The sequence below is a fragment of the Pseudorca crassidens genome, chromosome 10 (assembly GCF_039906515.1).
Source record: "Pseudorca crassidens isolate mPseCra1 chromosome 10, mPseCra1.hap1, whole genome shotgun sequence".
NCBI classification, from domain to species: Eukaryota; Metazoa; Chordata; class Mammalia; order Artiodactyla; family Delphinidae; genus Pseudorca; species Pseudorca crassidens.
This window is the reverse complement of record NC_090305.1, coordinates 67,405,142-67,424,306: the sequence shown is the minus strand read 5'-3', so window position 1 is coordinate 67,424,306 and position 19,165 is coordinate 67,405,142. Positions and strand designations below refer to the sequence as shown.

Genomic DNA, 19,165 nt, shown 5'->3' with positions numbered 1-19,165 from the left:
TAAGGTGTTCAGCAGAGTGCCTGGCACAAATGATTATTAGTTGTCCATACTGTCCTAACATACTTTCTCAAGAGAATTCTCTCAAGGTCTTCTGGATAGTAAAGAATGTACAATGTGAATATTCAGCTCTACTTTTAAAATATATACATACTTATGAACAATTTGGAAAAGACTATTATGTTTTCAAATGCTGTGACATAAATTTTTCTGAATTAATTACTGAATTAAATTTTTCTGCAATTAATTACATCACTGAATTAATTTACCCTTTTCTTGAACATAGTCATGCCTTTAAATAGATTTTTTTCTCTAATTAGCTTAAGGTTTCTCATGCTCTATTTATATATCCCATTCTCATAATTTATACATATAGGAGTCTTTTCGAGTTACATTATTTAAGGTCTTATATTCTCCTTGACGGGTATTAATTTTGTGTTTGTTACTGTGTAGCTCTAGTTTTGGGAGGAAAAGAGGCATGTAGTCAGGTCGATGTCATTCTTAAAGCAGTATATCATTCAGGCAATATCCTTAACAACCAATGTAGTAATGTTTCCTTTTTTTAAAAAAATGCAAGGGGGGAGCAGTGGGGAGCTTAGATTGACAAAATATTTTTATTGGCAAGTCCATATAGTCTCAGTGATTGCTATGTTGTAGGTTTTTAGTTCCTGAAGGCTTCATAGCTGTAGTTGCTGCTCTCTTTTTCTCTCTTTGCTCTCATGTTAGTATTTTAATGATTCTTGACTGGGCATGTTAATTGCAACACACCCACACACCCACACACCACCCATGACTGAACAGCAGTCCCTTAATTGCAGCGCACGCGCGCACACACACACACACACACACACACACACACACCCCACCCATGACTGGGCATGTTAATTGCAACACACCACCCATGACTGAACAGCAGTCCCTTAATTGCAACACACACACACACACACACACACACACACACACACACACACACACACCCATGACTGAACAGCAGTCCCACACAGGAAAGAAGTCTAGTCCCCAATTCCAATTGTGCTCACTTTGAGAAATACTGTTGAATAAATAGAAGTATTATAGAGGCTAGGGCTGTGGTTTAAATATCTATATATATCCGTATCTACATGTGTATCTATATGACATCCAGAGAACCCTTCCTTTTATTCTTAGAAACGTTAACAAAAAAAAAAAAAAAAAAAGAAGTGGCCATGTAAAGGACTGGGAAGAACCCCAAATCTGACTCTCACTTCTCCACCCTGTCCCAACCTTGGCTGTCCCTGAAAGGCCTCTTTAGAGCACCATGTGTACTTGACAGGGCTGGGCAACATGTCAGTAAATGTCCTCTTTCATCATTTCTTAGAATGTTATCGAATGTATAAACCTAGAGACATTCTTTATGCCTAAAGCAATGATTTACTTTGGCCTTTTGCCTTTGAATGTTTCTGTCACTGATTTTTGTGAAGATGAAGATGCCACGGATTAGTGAAATAAGCCAGGTAGAGAAATACAAGTACTGCATGGTGTCACTTATATGTGGAATCTTTAAAGAAAAAAAAAAAGTCAAACTCCTAGAAACTGTAGAAAAGTGGTTGCCAGGGATTGGGGGGTAGGAGAAATAGGAAACGGTTGGTAAAAGGGTACCAGTTTTCAGCTATAAGATAAATTAGGTCTGAGGAGCTAATGTCAAATGTGACAAAAGTTGATAACACTGTACTGTAAAGTTGAAATTTGCTAAGAGAGTAGACCTAAGTGTTCTCGTGTGCACACGCGTGCACACGCACACAAGATAAATATGTGAGGGGATGGATGTATTAATTTGCTGGGGGGGGTGAATCCTTTCACAATGTGTATGTATATCAAATCACAACGTACACCTTAAATAAAAATCTTAAAATCAGTTTTATTTTTCATTTACACCTAAATAAAACTGAAATAAAAAAGATGACATGATTATCCAATTTCAGGGTCTTGGTTATCAAAGCCTACACAAAACCAGTCATGCTTTTTTACTGTTTACTCAGTAAAAGACATGGAATGAAAATTGAAGTGGTAAAATTGCCACTCATATGTCACTAATAGTCGTATTTTTAAACTGTTCTATGCAGTTGAGGCTTTGAGTGTAATAAATCAGCTACTTTCATTTTGAATACTTTAAAAACTGTAGTGATTTATTATTTATGTAGATATTCATGCTTTGATGTGACTTTAGGTTCATGCAAAATGGATTTTGGACACTGATGTTTTCAATGAATGGATGAATGAGGAGGATTATGAGGTGGATGAGAACAGGAAGCCCGTGAGTTTTCGTCAGCGAATTTCAACAAAGAATGAAGAGGTATTTGGTTTGGCACCATTTTTCTCACTTGGTGTTTTCTTCTTTCTTGGCCTGAATGTTATCAAATCTTCATTAATAAACTGTCAGCCATCAAGTATATGTAAAAGTTACTAAATGGCCATAACAACCATCTCAGGAGCTGGCATCCCCCAAAAAGGGGCATGAGAATCTCAGAGGGTCATTAAGATTTAAAGTGGCCCATGCAGTGTGCAAGGTAGTACAACTGATTTTGTTCTCTAGATCTGAGTATTAATTTTGTGAGCCAAATGTCATCATGGGGTAATTTAACTTAGCTCTTCATTTTCCAAGGGAAAACTGATTTAGTTTTAATATTTTTTAATAGCTTTGTTAAGGAACATATAGTAGTTAGTATAAAGTATAGGCCTTAAAGGTCTCATAGTTACAGTTCAGTCCTTTTTTCAGGTAGGGGGACTTGACATTTAATACTCTTTAATCCTTTAAGAAGCCCAATCATTTAAATATTTATCCATGTTTTGTTATAAGTCACAAGTTGGGAGGTAGGTGTGTCACTAGAGGAAGACTTGAGACTGAGAAGGCTTAGATGTGTTAGTGTTGGGTTATGACAGCTTCAGGTAGATACCTGTGATTCCGGAAGTCTTTTTTCATTGGGGACACTTAAGATTTTTGCTTTTGGTTTTGTTTTTTAGTTTTTTGAAAAAAATCTTTGAGGCATATACTTTTAACCAATAATTTAGAAAGTGTAGTTCTTTCATACCTATTTTCAGCCCCAAGACTTTCTTACTAAAAGTCTGTCACACACCATATATTCTTTATCTTTAAGAAAAATATTTAAAAACTGAGTCTTTTTCATATCTTTTTATTTTTAGTTCATCCCTATTTGCTTTGGATATTTTTTTTTTTTGCCTGCGTTGGGTCTTCGTTGCTGCGTGTGGGCTTTCTCTCATTGCGGCGAGTGGGGGCTATGCTTCGTTGTGGCGCACAGGCTTCTCATTGTGGTGGCTTCTCTTGTTGTGGAGCACAGGCTCTAGGTGCGCTGGCTTCAGTAGTTGGAGCACACGGGCTCAGTAGTTGTGGCACACGGGCTTAATTGTTCCGCGGCATGTGAGATCTTCCTGGACCAGAGCTCAAACCCGTGTTCCCTGCATTGGCAGGCGGATTCTTAACCACGGCGCCACCAGAGAAGTCCCAATCATTAATGTCTAATTGATGTTTTAATCTCTGATTCGTTTTTCAACCTCAGATGCAATACTGTGGATCATTTTAGGTGTATTTTCTTTATTATGGTCTGTTTTATTAAATTGGTATTAAATTTATCATCTACAGGCTGACTTTTGTATATTGATGTATGGCCTGCAACTATGCTGAACTTGTTTATTAGCTCTAATAGTTTTTTTGTGGATTCCTTGGGGTTATCCATATATAAGATCATGTCATCTGCAGATAGGGATAGTTTTACACCTGTGGGTTGACTTTTTTTTGTTTTGTTTTGTTCTTGCGGTACGCGGGCCTCACTGTTGTGGCCTCTCCCGTTGCAGAACACAGGCTCCGGACGCACAGGCTCAGCGGCCATGGCTCACGGGCCCAGCCGCTCCACGGCATGTGGGATCTTCCCGGACCGGGGCACGAACCCGTGTCCCCTGCATCGGCAGGCAGACTCCCAACCACTGCGCCACCAGGGAAGCCCCTGTGGGTTGACTTTTAAATCATAAGATGCAGTCTTGTAAAATTTTACCTCTTTTGAGTCATTTTCTCTTATATTCCTTTTAATGATGAACTAGGAGTAGTTTCTGGTACATTTTCACAAGATCATTCAGCCAGTCTTTGTATTTCATTAATTTAATAGCATGTGTTTCATATTTTTCCAGTGGTTATTGAAAATGCTTTTCCCACCTGGGAACACAGAATTTGAGCAGGAACAGTTTTTAGTTGTGAGGGGTTTGGGCATGTCTGTTTTGTAGCATAGTTTGAATACCTGTGGGATGGTTCTAATATATCCATTGATGGTGCATCACCTGGAAGGTCAGGGAAAGTCTCCTGACTGCTTATGGTCGAGGATGCTTAATGTTGTGCCTTTCATTTCCTCTGCGCACTTGTGTTTGGTATTATCTTTGTGAAAACTCACCTTTGGACAAGGGTTTGTAGAAACTGAGGAGTCAGCAAAGCTAGCCGATATTTACTTCCATTTACTTCTTCCTAGCCAGTCAGAAGTCCAGAGAGAAGAGATAGAAAAGCATCAGCTAATGCTCGAAAGAGGAAACATTCACCTTCCCCTCCACCTCCCACACCCACAGAATCCCGGAAGAAGAGCGGGAAGAAAGGGTAAGAACTGCAGCATGATTCAGAAGGCACTGAAACAGACTAAAGAACTTTGCAGATTTTTACATTTACATTGGACGTTTGTCTTACTTTGACTTGGTTGGAAGTCTTTGCTTTGATAGCTCATCTTGTTATGGGATGTTATCTTATGGGCATCTTATGTCAATTTTATACATTTCTATCTCTGAATAGAACGTTTTTTCTGTATCAATGTTTGTATTGAGAAGTGTGGTTGGTAAGGAATTTAAGAAATTATATTCACGAGTTACTGTCTTTCTCCAGTTTTACCACCTGTTCCCTACATGATCCAAATGACTTATAGAGGAGTTGAACCTCTGTCTGCTCCATATTCTGCAAATTGCAGCAGTGTAGTGCCTTATTCAGTAAGTCACGTTTGTACTTAGTGAATCTTGCTTGAGTAGAGATTTTGGTTTCTATTGAATAGGTTGTTGTGAGGATTAAGTGAGACTTTAAAGACCTTGCACAGTGCCTGGCCTGAAGTAGATGCCTATAAATGGTAGACAGTAAATAATAATTTTATGATTATGTACTAAGTAGATAGTTAATAATTTCAGGGTTGTCTAGCTCAAAACATATTTTAGACTTTTTTTTTGATGTGGACCATTTTTAAAGTCTTTATTGGATTTGTTACAATATTGCTTCTGTTTTATGTCTTTGTTTTTTTTGGTGGGGAGGCACGTGGGATCCTAGCTCCCCTACTAAGGATCGACCCCACACCCCCTGCATTGGAAGGCGAAATCTTAACCACTGGGCCACCAGGGAAGTCCCTCAAAATATATTTTGAGCATTTTTTCAGAGATTATAGTTTAGTTTTAGAAAATGACAGTTTGCAAAATTTATTCTTTTCATGTGGTAGTAAATTTGTCGACTTTCTGGCTGTTGTCAAGTAGATCTTTACAGTGCAGTCATCTTCTCTCCATCAGCTTCCTTTTGTGACATTCTTCTCTAGCCAAATTTGCCTTTTGTTGCCCAGAACATGCCTTGAATCACGTTATTTCTTGAAGGGTAAGGTTACCTAAGCGTTCTTAACCATGCGTAGAAGCTTTTAGGGAAGTTAAGAAACTCTTATTTAGTTTTATAAATAATATTAATGAGTCAGTTACAGTTAAAGAAAGATTTTTGTTATTTTATCGAGTCACATGTACTGTGACATAAAAATTAAAAGAACAAAATAGGTTTTTCTTGGGGATTATTGAGGGTAACCTTATCTCTTAAACTTGCATTCTGAAACTTATTGTTGATGTTCAGAGATTTCAGAGCTACCTGAGATCCTTGTAAAGAATATCATAACAACTTTTCCAAATGTTTCCCGGCCTGAAATCGATGTGCTACTCTCCCCTTTATGGGCTAAGATGGGCTGCCAGGACATGAGTGGTCACAGAATCAAAATGTGTTGTCTGGGATGCTCACAGTGGTGGCATTTAGCCTCTACTCTGAGTATAATACCCACCAAATTTAGTTTCCCAAAATAAATGTATGCGCGTCCTTTAATTGAATGCATCTGCCTTCTAATGAGCAGGACTTTGCTCATTTAAGTCTCCCCTTAGAATAGTCTATTTAACTAAAACATCTTGAAACCTGTTTTCCTAACATTTGTTTTATTCATCTTCCCTGCATCTTTTCTTCATTTTGAAGTATTTTACCTCCTTGCCACCTTTAGTTTCATAGGCTTAAAAAAAAATTGTCATGTAATTTTTATTAAACAAATTTTTTTACTCTGTATACCTTATTCTAACCTATGCCAACATGTTATCCCTCTAAAAAGAGAACTTGGAGCGTTCTCTCAGCAGTGTGAGGACTCAGCAAGCTCTTTCTCCATTCTGCCTCCCTTGTCGGTGTATTCTAGATTACTACCCCAAAACGGGGAATTTTTTTCTTAAGCTTTTATGCTTTTACTCATCATCCTGAAACATTGCCAACCTTTTAGTAAATTGTTACAGTTCTCTTTGTCTGAGTTGTATTTTTGTGGTCCTTGTATTCATTTCTTTGTATTGGTACACATCACATTATATGAGGTAGTTAATGATTTCTGTCCTGAATTCCCTGTAATTCCTCAAGGTAAGGAATCATTCCATTCTTGTTTGAACTTTAATATGCTTTCTGGCATGTGTTAGTTTTTTTTTTGTTTTTGTTTTTGTTTTTTGCGGTACGCGGGCCTCTCACCGTTGTGGCCTCTCCCGTTGTGGAGCACAGGCTCCGGATGCGCAGGCTCAGTGGCCATGGCTCATGGGCCTAGCCGCTCTGCGGCATGTGGAATCTTCCCGGACCAGGGCACAAACCCGTGTCCCCTGCATTGGCAGGCGGACTCTCAACCACTGCGCCACCAGGGAAGCCCTGGCATATGTTAGTTTTAAAAATAAATGTTGATTTGATTGAATTCAGGTGGTTAAAGAACAATGACAATTTTTACAAAATACAAAAGTTAGTACTGTCCTAAGTGATTTTACTTTGCAGTTCCTGATGTTTGGATGTTACAAAGAGCCAGGAAAATACAGAAAACCAAAGAAATCCAAAAAGCAGTTATTTGTATATATCTTTGAGAAAATTTCTTATGTAAGTGATTCTTTATGATCTGAGATAAAATATGTGCTGTATTTCTGTAGCAGATGTTTTTTTATTACACTAAGCACCTTTTAGGGTACTGTCTGCAAATTTGTATTGCAGAATTTCTGTGGTCATTTCTTGTGCCCTAAAAGTTTTCTTTTCCTTTTGACTGGTTAGATGTAATTTAGGGAATGTATCTAACTTTTTTGATTTCTGTTTGTCTTTTAAAGTGATTCTGAACATAGATTCTCTAACAGTGTAGTTAAAGCCTCTGAAATTGTTTGCTGTAACTAGCTATCGTCAGTCTTGTTTGTGATTTTGTATCTTTTATGTTGTAGCCAAGCTAGTCTTTATGGGAAGCGGAGAAGTCAGAAAGAGGAAGATGAGCAAGAAGATCTTACCAAGGACATGGAAGACCCAACACCTGTACCCAACATAGAGGAGGTGGTTCTTCCAAAAAATGGTTTGTATCCTTTTGCCTAGACTGTGAGAGTGTTAGACGTGATTTAATTATTCTCAGCGGTGCCATGGGATGATTCACTTCTTGCTCTGTGTCTCCAGTTCTTAACTTTCAAATATTAATAGATTACCCCTTGAAGGTTAACGTATGTGAAATTCCCTCTTTTCCTTTCTTTTGGTATACTTTTGCTATTTATCGGGAAAACACACTGTGATCAAAAAGTTCTCAAAATTTAGTAATGCTTTAAAGTTAATGGTTTTAAAATCCCAACAGAATCAATATACGTATGGAAAAATGGAGTATGTATCTATGCACAATTCAACCTATTTAAATCAGTTATTGGGAGGCAGATGTTAGACCTTTTTAACTGTGATTGTGGATTTGTCTGTCCCTTTATTCCTGTTAAATTTTTTTCTTCCTGTATTTTCTTGTACTTTGAAGCTCTGCTGTTTAAGGGCATATACATCTAGATCATCGTTGTTCTTCTGATGAATTGAGGCTTGTATCATGTCTCTAGGTGCCATGTTAGTGCTTTTCTTGAAATCTAAGTTCTCTGATAATAATAAAACCTCATCTCACCACATCCTTTTCATTAAATTTCTATGTTTTATTAGTCCCCACTGAACTTAAGACTTCAGCAGTCCTATAAATTTTTTCTTACATTTTATGTTTTCAATTTGTACCTCTCTGGCATTCTTTTACTTTCACTCTAATTATGTAAAGCATTGCTTTTAAACATCAATTTGTGGAGACTTAGTTCTTTCCCCCAATATACACATTTTCTGTTTTTAATTGGAGTATGTAGTCTACTTAAATGTAACATAATTATCTATATGGTTGGGTTTAAGTCTACAATCATGCTGTTTTTTTCCCATTTGTCCCTCTCATTTCCTCTTTAGCTTTTAGTGTTCTATTCTAGCCCCTCGCTATTTTCTTTTCTTTTCGAACTTACATGGTTTCTTTTATATATAGCCTGGTTTTGTTTTGTTGTGGTTTTTTTGGCCATGCAGCGCGGCATGTGGGATCCCAGTTTCCCAACCAGGGATCGAACCCATGCCCCCTGCATTGGAAGAGCAGTCTTAACCACTGGACTGCCAGGGAAATCCCTATATATAGCATAGTTTTAAACTTCACAGAGCATAAAAGTCACCGTTTTAAAGTGTATTTTAATCACTCCAGTGGTTTTTAGTAAACTCACTATGTTGTGCAGTCATCACCACTGTCTTAATTCCAGATGTTTTCATCCCTATGAAAAGAAACCCTGTACTTATTAGGAGTTAGTCCAAATTATTCCCTTTCCCCATGTGTTGGCAACCACTATACTACTTCCTGTCTATGGATTTTCTTGTTCTCTATTTGCTTTTTAGCTATATTTTTCTTAGTGGTTGCTCTAGGGATTACAGTATATAATATATCCTTAATTTATCAAATCGATTTAGAATCACTGTTGTCTAGTTGAGATAAAAATGTATGAAATTTACCATAATATAATCTAACCTATGCCCTCTCCTGTCTTGTAATGTTTTCATGTATTTTACTTTGATGTGTGTTGTAATCCCTACATTTTTCTTTTTTGTTCTTTTTTAAGTAGTCATTTGTATTTTTAAGAAATGAAAAATATAGTCATCTATAATGTTATATGAGTTTCTAAAAATCACTGTGTTATACAAAATTGGGCAGTAAAAACCACACAAATATATTTTAAAGGTCATATAGAAGAGAACATTCACAAAGGCAATCAAAAGAATAATTTTAAATAAAAACTATGAAGGTGGTGATAGTCCTAAGAGATAACCATCTAAAACTGGGAAGCTATAATAATTAATGTAGTATGGTTTAGACGCAAGAATGGCTGCATTCATCAGTGGAATAGAATGGCCAGTTCAGGGACTTCTCTGGTCGTCCAGTGGTAAAGAATCCGCCTTCCAATGCGGGGACACGGGTTCTATCCCTGGTTGGGGAACTAAGGTCCCATGTGCTGTGGGGCAACTGAGCCCGTGCACCTCAACTAGAGAGCCCCAGTGCTGCAAACTACAGAGCCCATGCGTCCTGGAGCTCAAGCACAACTACAGAGCCCACGCACCCTGGAGCCGGCACGCCACAACTAAGAGAGAAGCCCTCGTGCTGCAACGAAGAGCCTTTGCACCCTCAATGAAAGATCCTGCATGCTGCAACAAAGACCCAACGCAGCCAAAAAAAGAAAAAATAGAATGGGAAATTCAAATGTAGATCTATATTTGTGAATAAATTTAAATTATTATGAATTTAGCAACACAAATAAATGGGAAAAGATCAGACTGTTCCACAAGTCCTCTAAATTTTAGTATTTTTCTTTGTATCGTATATAAGAATTTAAACTTCAGGTGGATTAAAGTGCTCAATTTAAGAACAAAACTGTAGGGACTTCCCTGGTTATGCAGTGGTTAAGAATCCGCCTGCCAATGCAGGCGACACGGGTTCAAGCCCTGGTCCAGGAAGATCCCACATGCCGTGGAGCAGCTAAGCCCACGTGCCACAACTACTGAGCCTGCACTCTAGAGCCTGCGAGCCACAACTACTGAGCCTGCATGCCACAATGGCTGAAGCCTGCGTGCCTAGAGGCTGTGCTCCGCAACAAGAGAAGCCACCGCAATGAGAAGCCTGCACACTGCAACGAAGAGTAGCCCCCACTCACCGCAACTAGAGAAAGCCCACACGCAGCAACGAAGACCCAGTGTGGCCCCCGACACAGCCAAAAAATAAATAATTAGTTTAAAAAAATAAAATAAAAACAAAACTATAAAAGTAAATTTCCAAATACTAATGTACTTTAAACAAGTGTTAGTCTTAGAGAAAATATTCATTACCCATTTAAAAAACAAAGAATTAAAGCCCTAAATATGTATAAAGATTCTTAAACTTTATGGAATAAAGGACAAAGTATTATGTACTAGTAATTTTATTAAAAAACCTGGGAGCAATAAATGTATGAAAAGATGCTTAATCTCACATAACCAAGGATATGTAAATCATTAAAGTAACTTTTCATCCGTGTGATTTCCAAAACTTAGAAAGTAGATGATCCCCAAAGTACAACTGTTCTGAGGAAGTGAGTACTCTCAGATGCTATTGATGGAAGTATAAATTGATGAAGGCACTTAACACAATTTGGCTATATCTATTAAATTTAAAAAACTGTACAATAACAGTTTTAATTTCATAATCCATATTAAGTAATTACATGCATGCATAAATATAAAAGAATGTTGATTACACAGTAATGAAAAATTGAAAATAAAGTTTCCATTGATATAGGGCTAGTTACCTCATGATCCACTCATGGACACAGAGTGTCTATTAAAAACGAAAGAGACGTAACTAAAAATACATGGAAAGGTCACACAGGCGCACTGTTACAAAAGTAGAAACCTAAGTACAAAAGTAGAGTACTAAGGAAATAAGCACAGTTTTGAATTCTACATATATGTATAAAAGGTATTGGTTCTCCCTCAATTTGTCTGTCTTAATGAATGGCACAGAAATGGGAATCCACAAGTGCACAAAAAAACACAAAAAATACTTTTGGTAAAGTGGTTGAAAGGTTCTTTTCAGAGTTTTCTCTCTGTATTGTTATTTCTGTATTGTTTGCTTTTATGATGAAAAAGATGGCTGCTTGTTTAATTAATTACAGAATATTGTCTGTTACATTAAGTGTTAATGTTTCTCAGCTGGGCTTGCGGTTTTTACATGAAGGTGAGTAGGTTTTACACAAGGGTAAGTACTGAATGATGGTGGAGATGCAGTGAGAGTCGTGTATTTTTTAATCTTCTATTCTGTTTTCTTAAAAACAAGTTGAACTTTCCCCCTAAAACATAATTCTTTTTTTTTTCTTTCTAGTAAACCCAAAGAAAGATAGTGAAAATACACCTGTTAAAGGAGGAACTGTAGCAGATCTAGGTAAAAATCAGAAAATCTATACAGTTTTGTCTCTTGAATATGTCAGCTCCCTTGATAATCCTTTCTTTACTGAGAGATTTCAGTTGCTATGCTTTCTAGCACAGATATTATCTATGGCTATGTTAGTACCATTGTTATTTAGTTTGCTACCATATTAGGAAATTTAATTTCTTTTTTTTTTTTTAAATAAATTTATTTATTTTTGGCTGTGTTGGGTCTTCGTTTCTGTGCGAGGGCTTTCTCTAGTTGTGGAAGGTGGGGGCCACTCTTCATCGCGGTGCGCGGGCCTCTCACTGTCGCGGCCTCTCTTGTTGCGGAGCACAGGCTCCAGACGCGCAGGCTCAGTAGTTGTGGCTCACGGGCCCAGTTGCTCCGCGGCATGTGGGATCTTCCCAGACCAGAGCTCGAACCCATGTCCCCTGCATTGGCAGGCAGATTCTCAACCACTGTGCCCCCAGGGAAGCCCAGGAAATTTAATTTCTTATGATCCACTCTCTCCGTTCTTACTGATCTGCCTCTCTCAGAGCGTAGTTTTCCTGCAAACTAGCAAAGGTGGTAATATTATATCTAAATCAGAATATCTGAGTTTTAAAGAAACAGTTATAATTAGAGCACTTTTAATAATCTGCCTGAAGTATTTGTTTCACAACATGTGCAAATTGATTTTGTGTCTTCAGAACAAGAATCTGTTGACTGTTAATACTTTGTAAGCCAACAGAAACTTTCCTTGGGACTTCCCTGATGGTCCAGTGGTTAAGACTCCTCTGTGCTCCCAATGCAGGAGGCCTGGGTTTGATTCCTGGTCAGGGAACTAGTTCCCACATGCGTGCCACAACTAAGAGTTCGCATGCTGCAGCTAAGAGCCCGCATGCCGCAACTAAGACCTGGTGCAGCCAAATAAGTAAATATTTTAAAAAAGAGAAAATTTCCTTAACAGGATAAAATGAGAGTCACATCATCCTTTTACTGTATTTTCCAGTTATGGAGTACACTTTCACAAGTAAGGTCTAATTCTTGGATGTGCTTTGAGGGTAGTCACTTGTTCCAGTTTTTAAAAGTAAGGATAGTTTTAAACATCTTTGTTCCTGAAAGTTATATATATAATGATCTCATTTACTTTCTTCATTTGTAAAAATCAAAGGGGATCCTCGTGTTTTCAGTATATATTAAATTTATGAATTGATGGGATTTTAGACCTAATAGGGATTTTCAAGATCTCCTTATGTGGAAAATGAGACTTGTATTTCACTGTGTCCTAGTCAAGTGAATTCTGTATTTCAAATAAACTGCTGTGATTCTTGATGGCAGACATGAGTGGGTGTTTGGGAGAGTTTTTCTACTTCATTTCACTAAATACATCTTGCTTTTTCTGGCATAAAGCCTGTCATTGTACATCAGTGGATGATTCTATTTTTGGTTAAGTTAAAAGTAAAGCAGAAAATTGTCTTGATGACAGTTTATATAAAGGTGGTGTTAGGTCAACAAAATAAACAAAAAAATGAGATACTGTCAAAATCCTTCTATCGTAATTGTTTTTAACATTATTAATAGGATATGGATCTTTAGTAACTAGTAGTAATTTTCATTTTCCATAAGTTTATGTCACCTATTCTACAGCCATCACTTATCCACTGAATCAAAGGCCAAGAAAGCAAAAACTAACTATAAACAGTCTTTTGTTTTATATTCTTAATAATGTGAAAGGGTAAAATATTGTTAAGACTTGAATACTCTTCACTGGGACAATTTGTTAAATAGAATGATAGTTTATATTTTTAAAGTTATATCCCGAAAAAGAATAATTCTGTAGTTTTAAGGGAGTGGACAATTGTCTTTTTAAAAGTGATGTGACTATTAGAATATTTTTGTCATAGATTTTATCAGAGGAGTCAAATTGAAGCCAATTATAGGAAAAGGATGGGGTTCCAACTGGATTAAAAGTTTTAGTGCTGGGTATAGGAGATCTTCCCATTGTATTTGTGAACAAATTGAGGTCTCAATCAGGAGTGCTGTGGCTGTGGATGCTGCTGACCATAGCTGGAGAGTTTGGCTCTTTGTCCTGGCCTTTCATCCAGGGACCAACAGGCTTCCCATGTATCATTTAAGCATCTGACTTTCTGCATTGGCTATAACCTGAACCATGCCAAGGGTGACCTGATCCATCAACTGAGAATTATTTTTCAGAGTTGTTTGTTTCTTAACTGATCTATATTTTGCCTTATATGCCACTGAGCCAAGTATACCCAGTCATTTCTTTCTTTTGTGAAATCGCTGGAAGGTCAAGATTCAGGGGCTGAGGTGAGAGTGTATTGGCCCACATCTAGAAGGAGGAAGAGAACATTTATTGAGTATTACCATCTAGGAGTCAGAGTGAAGGGTGCTCCTCCTACTTTTGTATTATCAGAAGTCTATTTCCATTGGGTACCAAACTCCTTCAGGGATGAAAATCTGTTAAACTAAAATGAAATAGTATAAGTTGACCAGAGAGAGTGCAATCATTATATTGTACTACCCCCATTTAGTGAGAAGTTGATTATCCTTTGGTTTACTAAGACCCAAAGGACAAAAAGTTCATTTTTGACGGCCTTACCCAGAATTCTTTGTTAGTCACTTCCTAAGGAAAAAATAGTCCCTCTGCAGAGTTGGATGACTCAATGTTGGTAGTGCTGTAACTTAACCTCACGTCTGCTTTTAGCGGATGTTTGTCTCTAATTTACAAATCAAGGAACAGGGTCCATCTTTATGTTAACGTGAGTACCTGTCAGGTGTCATGCTACATATGTTTGCGTTTCTCCATAAAACCATGTTAGCCCCGATTCATTGATTAGGAAATAGAGACTGGAGGGGTTCAGTAACGTTCCTAAGTGTACAGCTGTTAAGTGAGAGAGCACAGATTCAGATCCAGGACTGTCTATCTGTGGTGCTAGTGCTTTGTATCATTGCACTCTGCTCTTGTGTCCCGCTCATTTTTCTCAGCTTCTATTCATGCTCACAGTTTTGTGAAGTCATGGGGTACATCCGTGCCTGAGGTTCTTTGATTTGGCTTCTTCCTCTCTGTGGAATGCTTGCTTTATCCTTCTCTCAGGTTGCAGCTTAAATGTCACCTTCTCAGAGAGGATTTTCCTCTATATTTGCTCTGAAGGATCCACCCACCCAATTCCTCTCTAAAATGTATTATTTTGTTTTTAGTCTCTGTATAGCAGTTTTCTTTTTTTAACATCATTATTGGAGTATAATTGCTTTACAGTGGTGTGTTAGCTTCTGCCTTGTGACAAAGTGAATCAGCTATACATACACACACATCCCCATATCTCTTCCCTCTTGCCTCTCCCACCCTCCCCATCCCACCACTCTAGGCGGTCACAAAGCACCGAGCTGATCTTCCTGTGCCATGTGGCCGCCCCCCACCAGCTATCTGTTTTACATTTGGTAGTGTATATATGTCCACGCCACTCTCCCACCTCGTCCAAGCTGACCCCTCCCCCTCCCCATATCCCCAAGTCCACTCTCTAGTACATCTACATCTCCATTCCCGTCCCCCAGGCTCTTCATGACCACCGTTTTTCCCTTTCTTAGATTTCATACATATGTGTTAGCACACGCCATTTGTTTTTCTCTCTCTGACTTACTTCACTCTGTATGACAGACTCCAGGCCCATCCATCTCACCACAAACAACTCGATTTTGTTTCTTCTTATGGCCGAGCAGTACTCTACTGTATATATGTGCTACATCCCCTCCATCCATTCATCTATCGATGGACACCTAGGTTGCCTCCATGTCCTGGCTACCGTAAATAGAGCTGCAGTGAACACTGTGGTACACGACTCCCTTCAAACCGTGGTTTTCTCAGGGTATATGCCCAGTAGTGGGACCGCTGGGTCGTATGGTAGCTTTATTTTTAGTTTTTTAAGGAACCTCCATACTGTTCTGCGTAGTGGCTGCATCAGTTTACATTCCCACCAACAGTGCAAGAGGGTTCCCTTTTCTCCACACCCTCTCTAGCATTCATTGTTTGTAGAATTTTTGATGATAGCCACTCTGACAGGTGTGAGATGGTATCTCATTGTAGTTTTGGTTTGCATTTCTCTAATGATTAATGATGTTGAGCATTCTTTCATGTGTTTGTTGGCAATCTGCGTATCTTCTTTGGAGAAATGTCTACCCAGGTCTTCTGCCCATTTTTGGATTGGGTTGTTTGCCTTTTTGATATTGAGCTGCATGAGCTGCTTTTAAATTTCAGAGATTAATCCTTTGTCAGTTGCTTCATTTGCAAATATTTTCTCCCGTTCTGAGGGTTGTCTTTTTGTCCTGTCTATGGTTTCCTTTGCTGTGCAAAAGCTTCTAAGCTTCATTAGGTCCCATTTGTTTATTTTTGTTTTTATTTCCATCTCTCTAGGAGGTGGGTCAAAAAGGATCCTGCTGTGATCCATGTCACGGAGTGTTCCGCCTATGCCTTCCTTTAAGTGTTTAACAGTGTCTGGCCTTACATTTAGGTCTTCAATCCATTCTGAGTTTATTTTTGTGTATGGTGTTAGGGAGTGTTCCAATTTCATTCCTCCATGTGAAGCTGTCCAGTTTTCCCAGCACCACTCACTGAAGAGGCTGTCTTTTCTCCACTGTACACTCCCACCTCCTTTATCAAAGATAAGGTGGCCATATGTGCGTGGCTTTACCTCTGGGCCCTCCATCCTGCTCCACCGATCTACACCTCTGTTTTTGTGCCACCACCACACTGCCTTGACCACTGTAGCTCTGCAGCACAGTCTGAAGTCAGGGAACCCAACTCCCCCAGCTCTGCCTTTCTTTCTCAAGATTGCTTTGGCTATTTGGGGTCTCCCGTGCCTCCATACAAACCATGAGATCTGTGAAAAGTGCCAGTGGTAGTTTGATAGGGACTGCACCGAATCTATAGATTGCCCTGGGCAGTGTATTCACCCTCACAATGTTGATTCTTCCAATCCAAGAACATGGCATACCTCTCCATCTACCTGCATCATCTCCAGTTTCTCTCATCAATGTTCCATAATTTTCTGCATACAGGTCCTTCGTCTCCCAAGGTAGGCTTACTCCCAGATATTTCATTCTTTTTGTTGCAATAGTAAATGGGAGTGTTTTCTCAATATCACCTTCAGATTCCCCATTATTAGTGTATAGGAATGCAAGAGACTTTTGTGCATCAATTCTGCATCCTGCTACTTTACCAAATTCACCAATCAGCTCCAGTAGTCTTCTGGTAGCATCTCCAGGATTCTCTATGTATAGTATCATGTCATCTGTAAACAGTGACAGCTTCACTTCTTCTTTTCCAATTTGGATTCCTTTTACTTCTTTTTCTTCTCTGATTGCTGTGGCTAAAACCTCCAAAACTATGTTGAATAATAGTGGTGAGAGTGAGCAACCTTGTCTTGTTCCTGATCTTAGTGGAAGTGGTTTCAGTTTTTCACCATTGAGGACGTTGTTGGCTGTGGGTTTGTCACACATGGCCTTTATTATGTTGAGATAAGTTCCCTCTATGCCTACTTTCTGGAGGGTTTTTATCATAAATGGGTGTTGAATTTTGTTGAAAGCTTTCTCTGCATCTATTGAGATGATCATGTGGTTTTTCTCCTTCAATTTGTTAATATGGTGTATCACGTTGATTGATTTGTGTATATTGAAGAATCCTTGCATTCCTGGGATAAACCCCACCTAATCATGGTGTATGATCCTTCTAATGTGCTGTTGGATTCTGTTTGCCAGTATTTTGTTGAGGATTCTTGCATCTGTGTTCATCAGAGATATTGGCCTGTAGTTTTCTTTCTTTGTGACATCCTTGTCTGGTTTTGGTATCAGGGTGATGGTGGCCTCATAGAATGAGCTCGGGAGTGTTCCTCCCTCTGTGTATAGCAGTTTTCAACATTTGATATCTTACTGTTTGTTTATTTTGTCTTCCATCTCCTGCCACTCTTAACTGGAATATAAACTCCATAAAGACAGGGACTTTTTCTTGTTCATCATTGTGTCTTTAGCATTTTTTTAAAAAATAAATTTATTTATTTGTTTATTTTATTTTATTTATTTTTGGCTGCACTGGGTCTTTGTTGCTGCATGTGGGCTTTTCTCTAGTTGCAGCGAGCAGGGGCTACACTTTGTTGTGGTGTGTGGGCTTATTGCTGTGGCTTCTCTTGTTGCGGAGCATGGGCTATATAGGTGCATGGGCTTCAGTAGTCGTGGTACACGGGCTCAAAAGTTGTGGCTCACAGGCTGTAGAGCGCAGGCTCAGTAGTTGTGACGCACGGGCTTAGTTGCTCCGCGACATGTGGGATCTTCCCGGACCAGGGCTCAAACCCATGTCTCCTGCATTGGCAGGCAGATGCTTAACCACTGGGCCACCAGGGAAGCCCGTGTCCTTAGCACTTGGACGGTGGCTGGTGCATAAAATTCAGTTAAGTGTTTGAAGGCTGGTTCTTTATAACCTGTTAAAATACTACTCATCTTCTTATATCCTCTAAAGTAGGGGTTGGCAAACTTTTCTAAAAAGGACCAGATAGTAAATATTTTTGGCATTTTGGGCTATAAGGTCTAAGTTACAACTAGTCAGCTTTGCCATTGTAATGCAGATACAGCCATTCATAATATATAAACAAATGATCATGGCTTATTCCAATAAAACTTTTATTTATAGACACCAAAATTTGAATTTCAGTTAATTTTTGATATGTCATGATATATTTATTCTTCTATTGATTTTCTCTTTAACCATGTAAAAATAAAAAAAATCATTCTTCACTTGCAGGTATGATAGGAATCCCCAAGACCATCCCCAGGTTTGGAGATTCTCTAGAAGGACTGATAGAACTCAGCATATAGTTGTACTCACGGCTGACATATATCACAGCAACATAGGAAGCATAAACAGATCATAAGGGGAAATAACACAGGCAGAGTCTGGGTGCAGGCTTCCTTATTCTCTCTCCCTTACGTGAGGGATCACACAGAGTGCACTGTTCCCACAGCAACACACATGCAGTGTTTCCATCTAGGGAAGCTTGTTTGAGAGTCTAAGATCAGTGTTTTTACTGGCAATGTAGGGTACCCTCTGCCTAACACATACCAGAATTTCAGGCTGCAGAAGTTTATCATAAGCTGCGTTGTGCACAGTCTAGGCACAGCGAACCACCCTTCTTTTCAGTTAACTATTGACTAGGAACACACTGAGAGTCAATTTCCCAGATTCCATACAAAAACAGGCAGTGGGCCTGATTTAGCTTGTAGGCTATAGATCCTGACCCCTGTCTAAGCCGTTTGTTTATTTAATGCTTTTCAAATAGCAGATTCTTGGAAATATTTGTTTGAAGGAATAATGAAAAAAAATGGCTTCCTTGTGTTCTCTTTAAACTTTACAGTGCTTTAGTCACTGCCAAGGGTCATAATAATTATATAAAAAATAAAATGTTATAGAAACTTAATCATGTAATTATTTGTGCGGTAACCTCTTACCTTTTCCACCATGGCACTTTTACTTTTCACTGTGGAAATCAGCTGCTTAGTTTAGATTATACATGGATTTGCCTTTGTTCTTTTGCAACACTAGC

The 19,165-nt window shown here is 38.6% G+C and overlaps 1 protein-coding gene across 4 annotated transcripts in view; it reads left to right on the top strand.

Moving 5' to 3' along the window:
* SMARCC1 (SWI/SNF related, matrix associated, actin dependent regulator of chromatin subfamily c member 1) overlaps positions 1–19,165 on the top strand; it is a 179,948-nt gene that overhangs the window by 64,428 nt on the left and 96,355 nt on the right. For all 4 annotated transcript variants that reach the window (XM_067754182.1, XM_067754181.1, XM_067754184.1 and 1 more), the window contains exons 9-12: positions 2,204–2,329; positions 4,509–4,630; positions 7,531–7,655; positions 11,529–11,588. In XM_067754182.1, the coding sequence (XP_067610283.1) occupies positions 2,204–2,329; positions 4,509–4,630; positions 7,531–7,655; positions 11,529–11,588 (433 nt within the window). The remainder of the gene's footprint in view (positions 1–2,203; positions 2,330–4,508; positions 4,631–7,530; positions 7,656–11,528; positions 11,589–19,165) is intronic.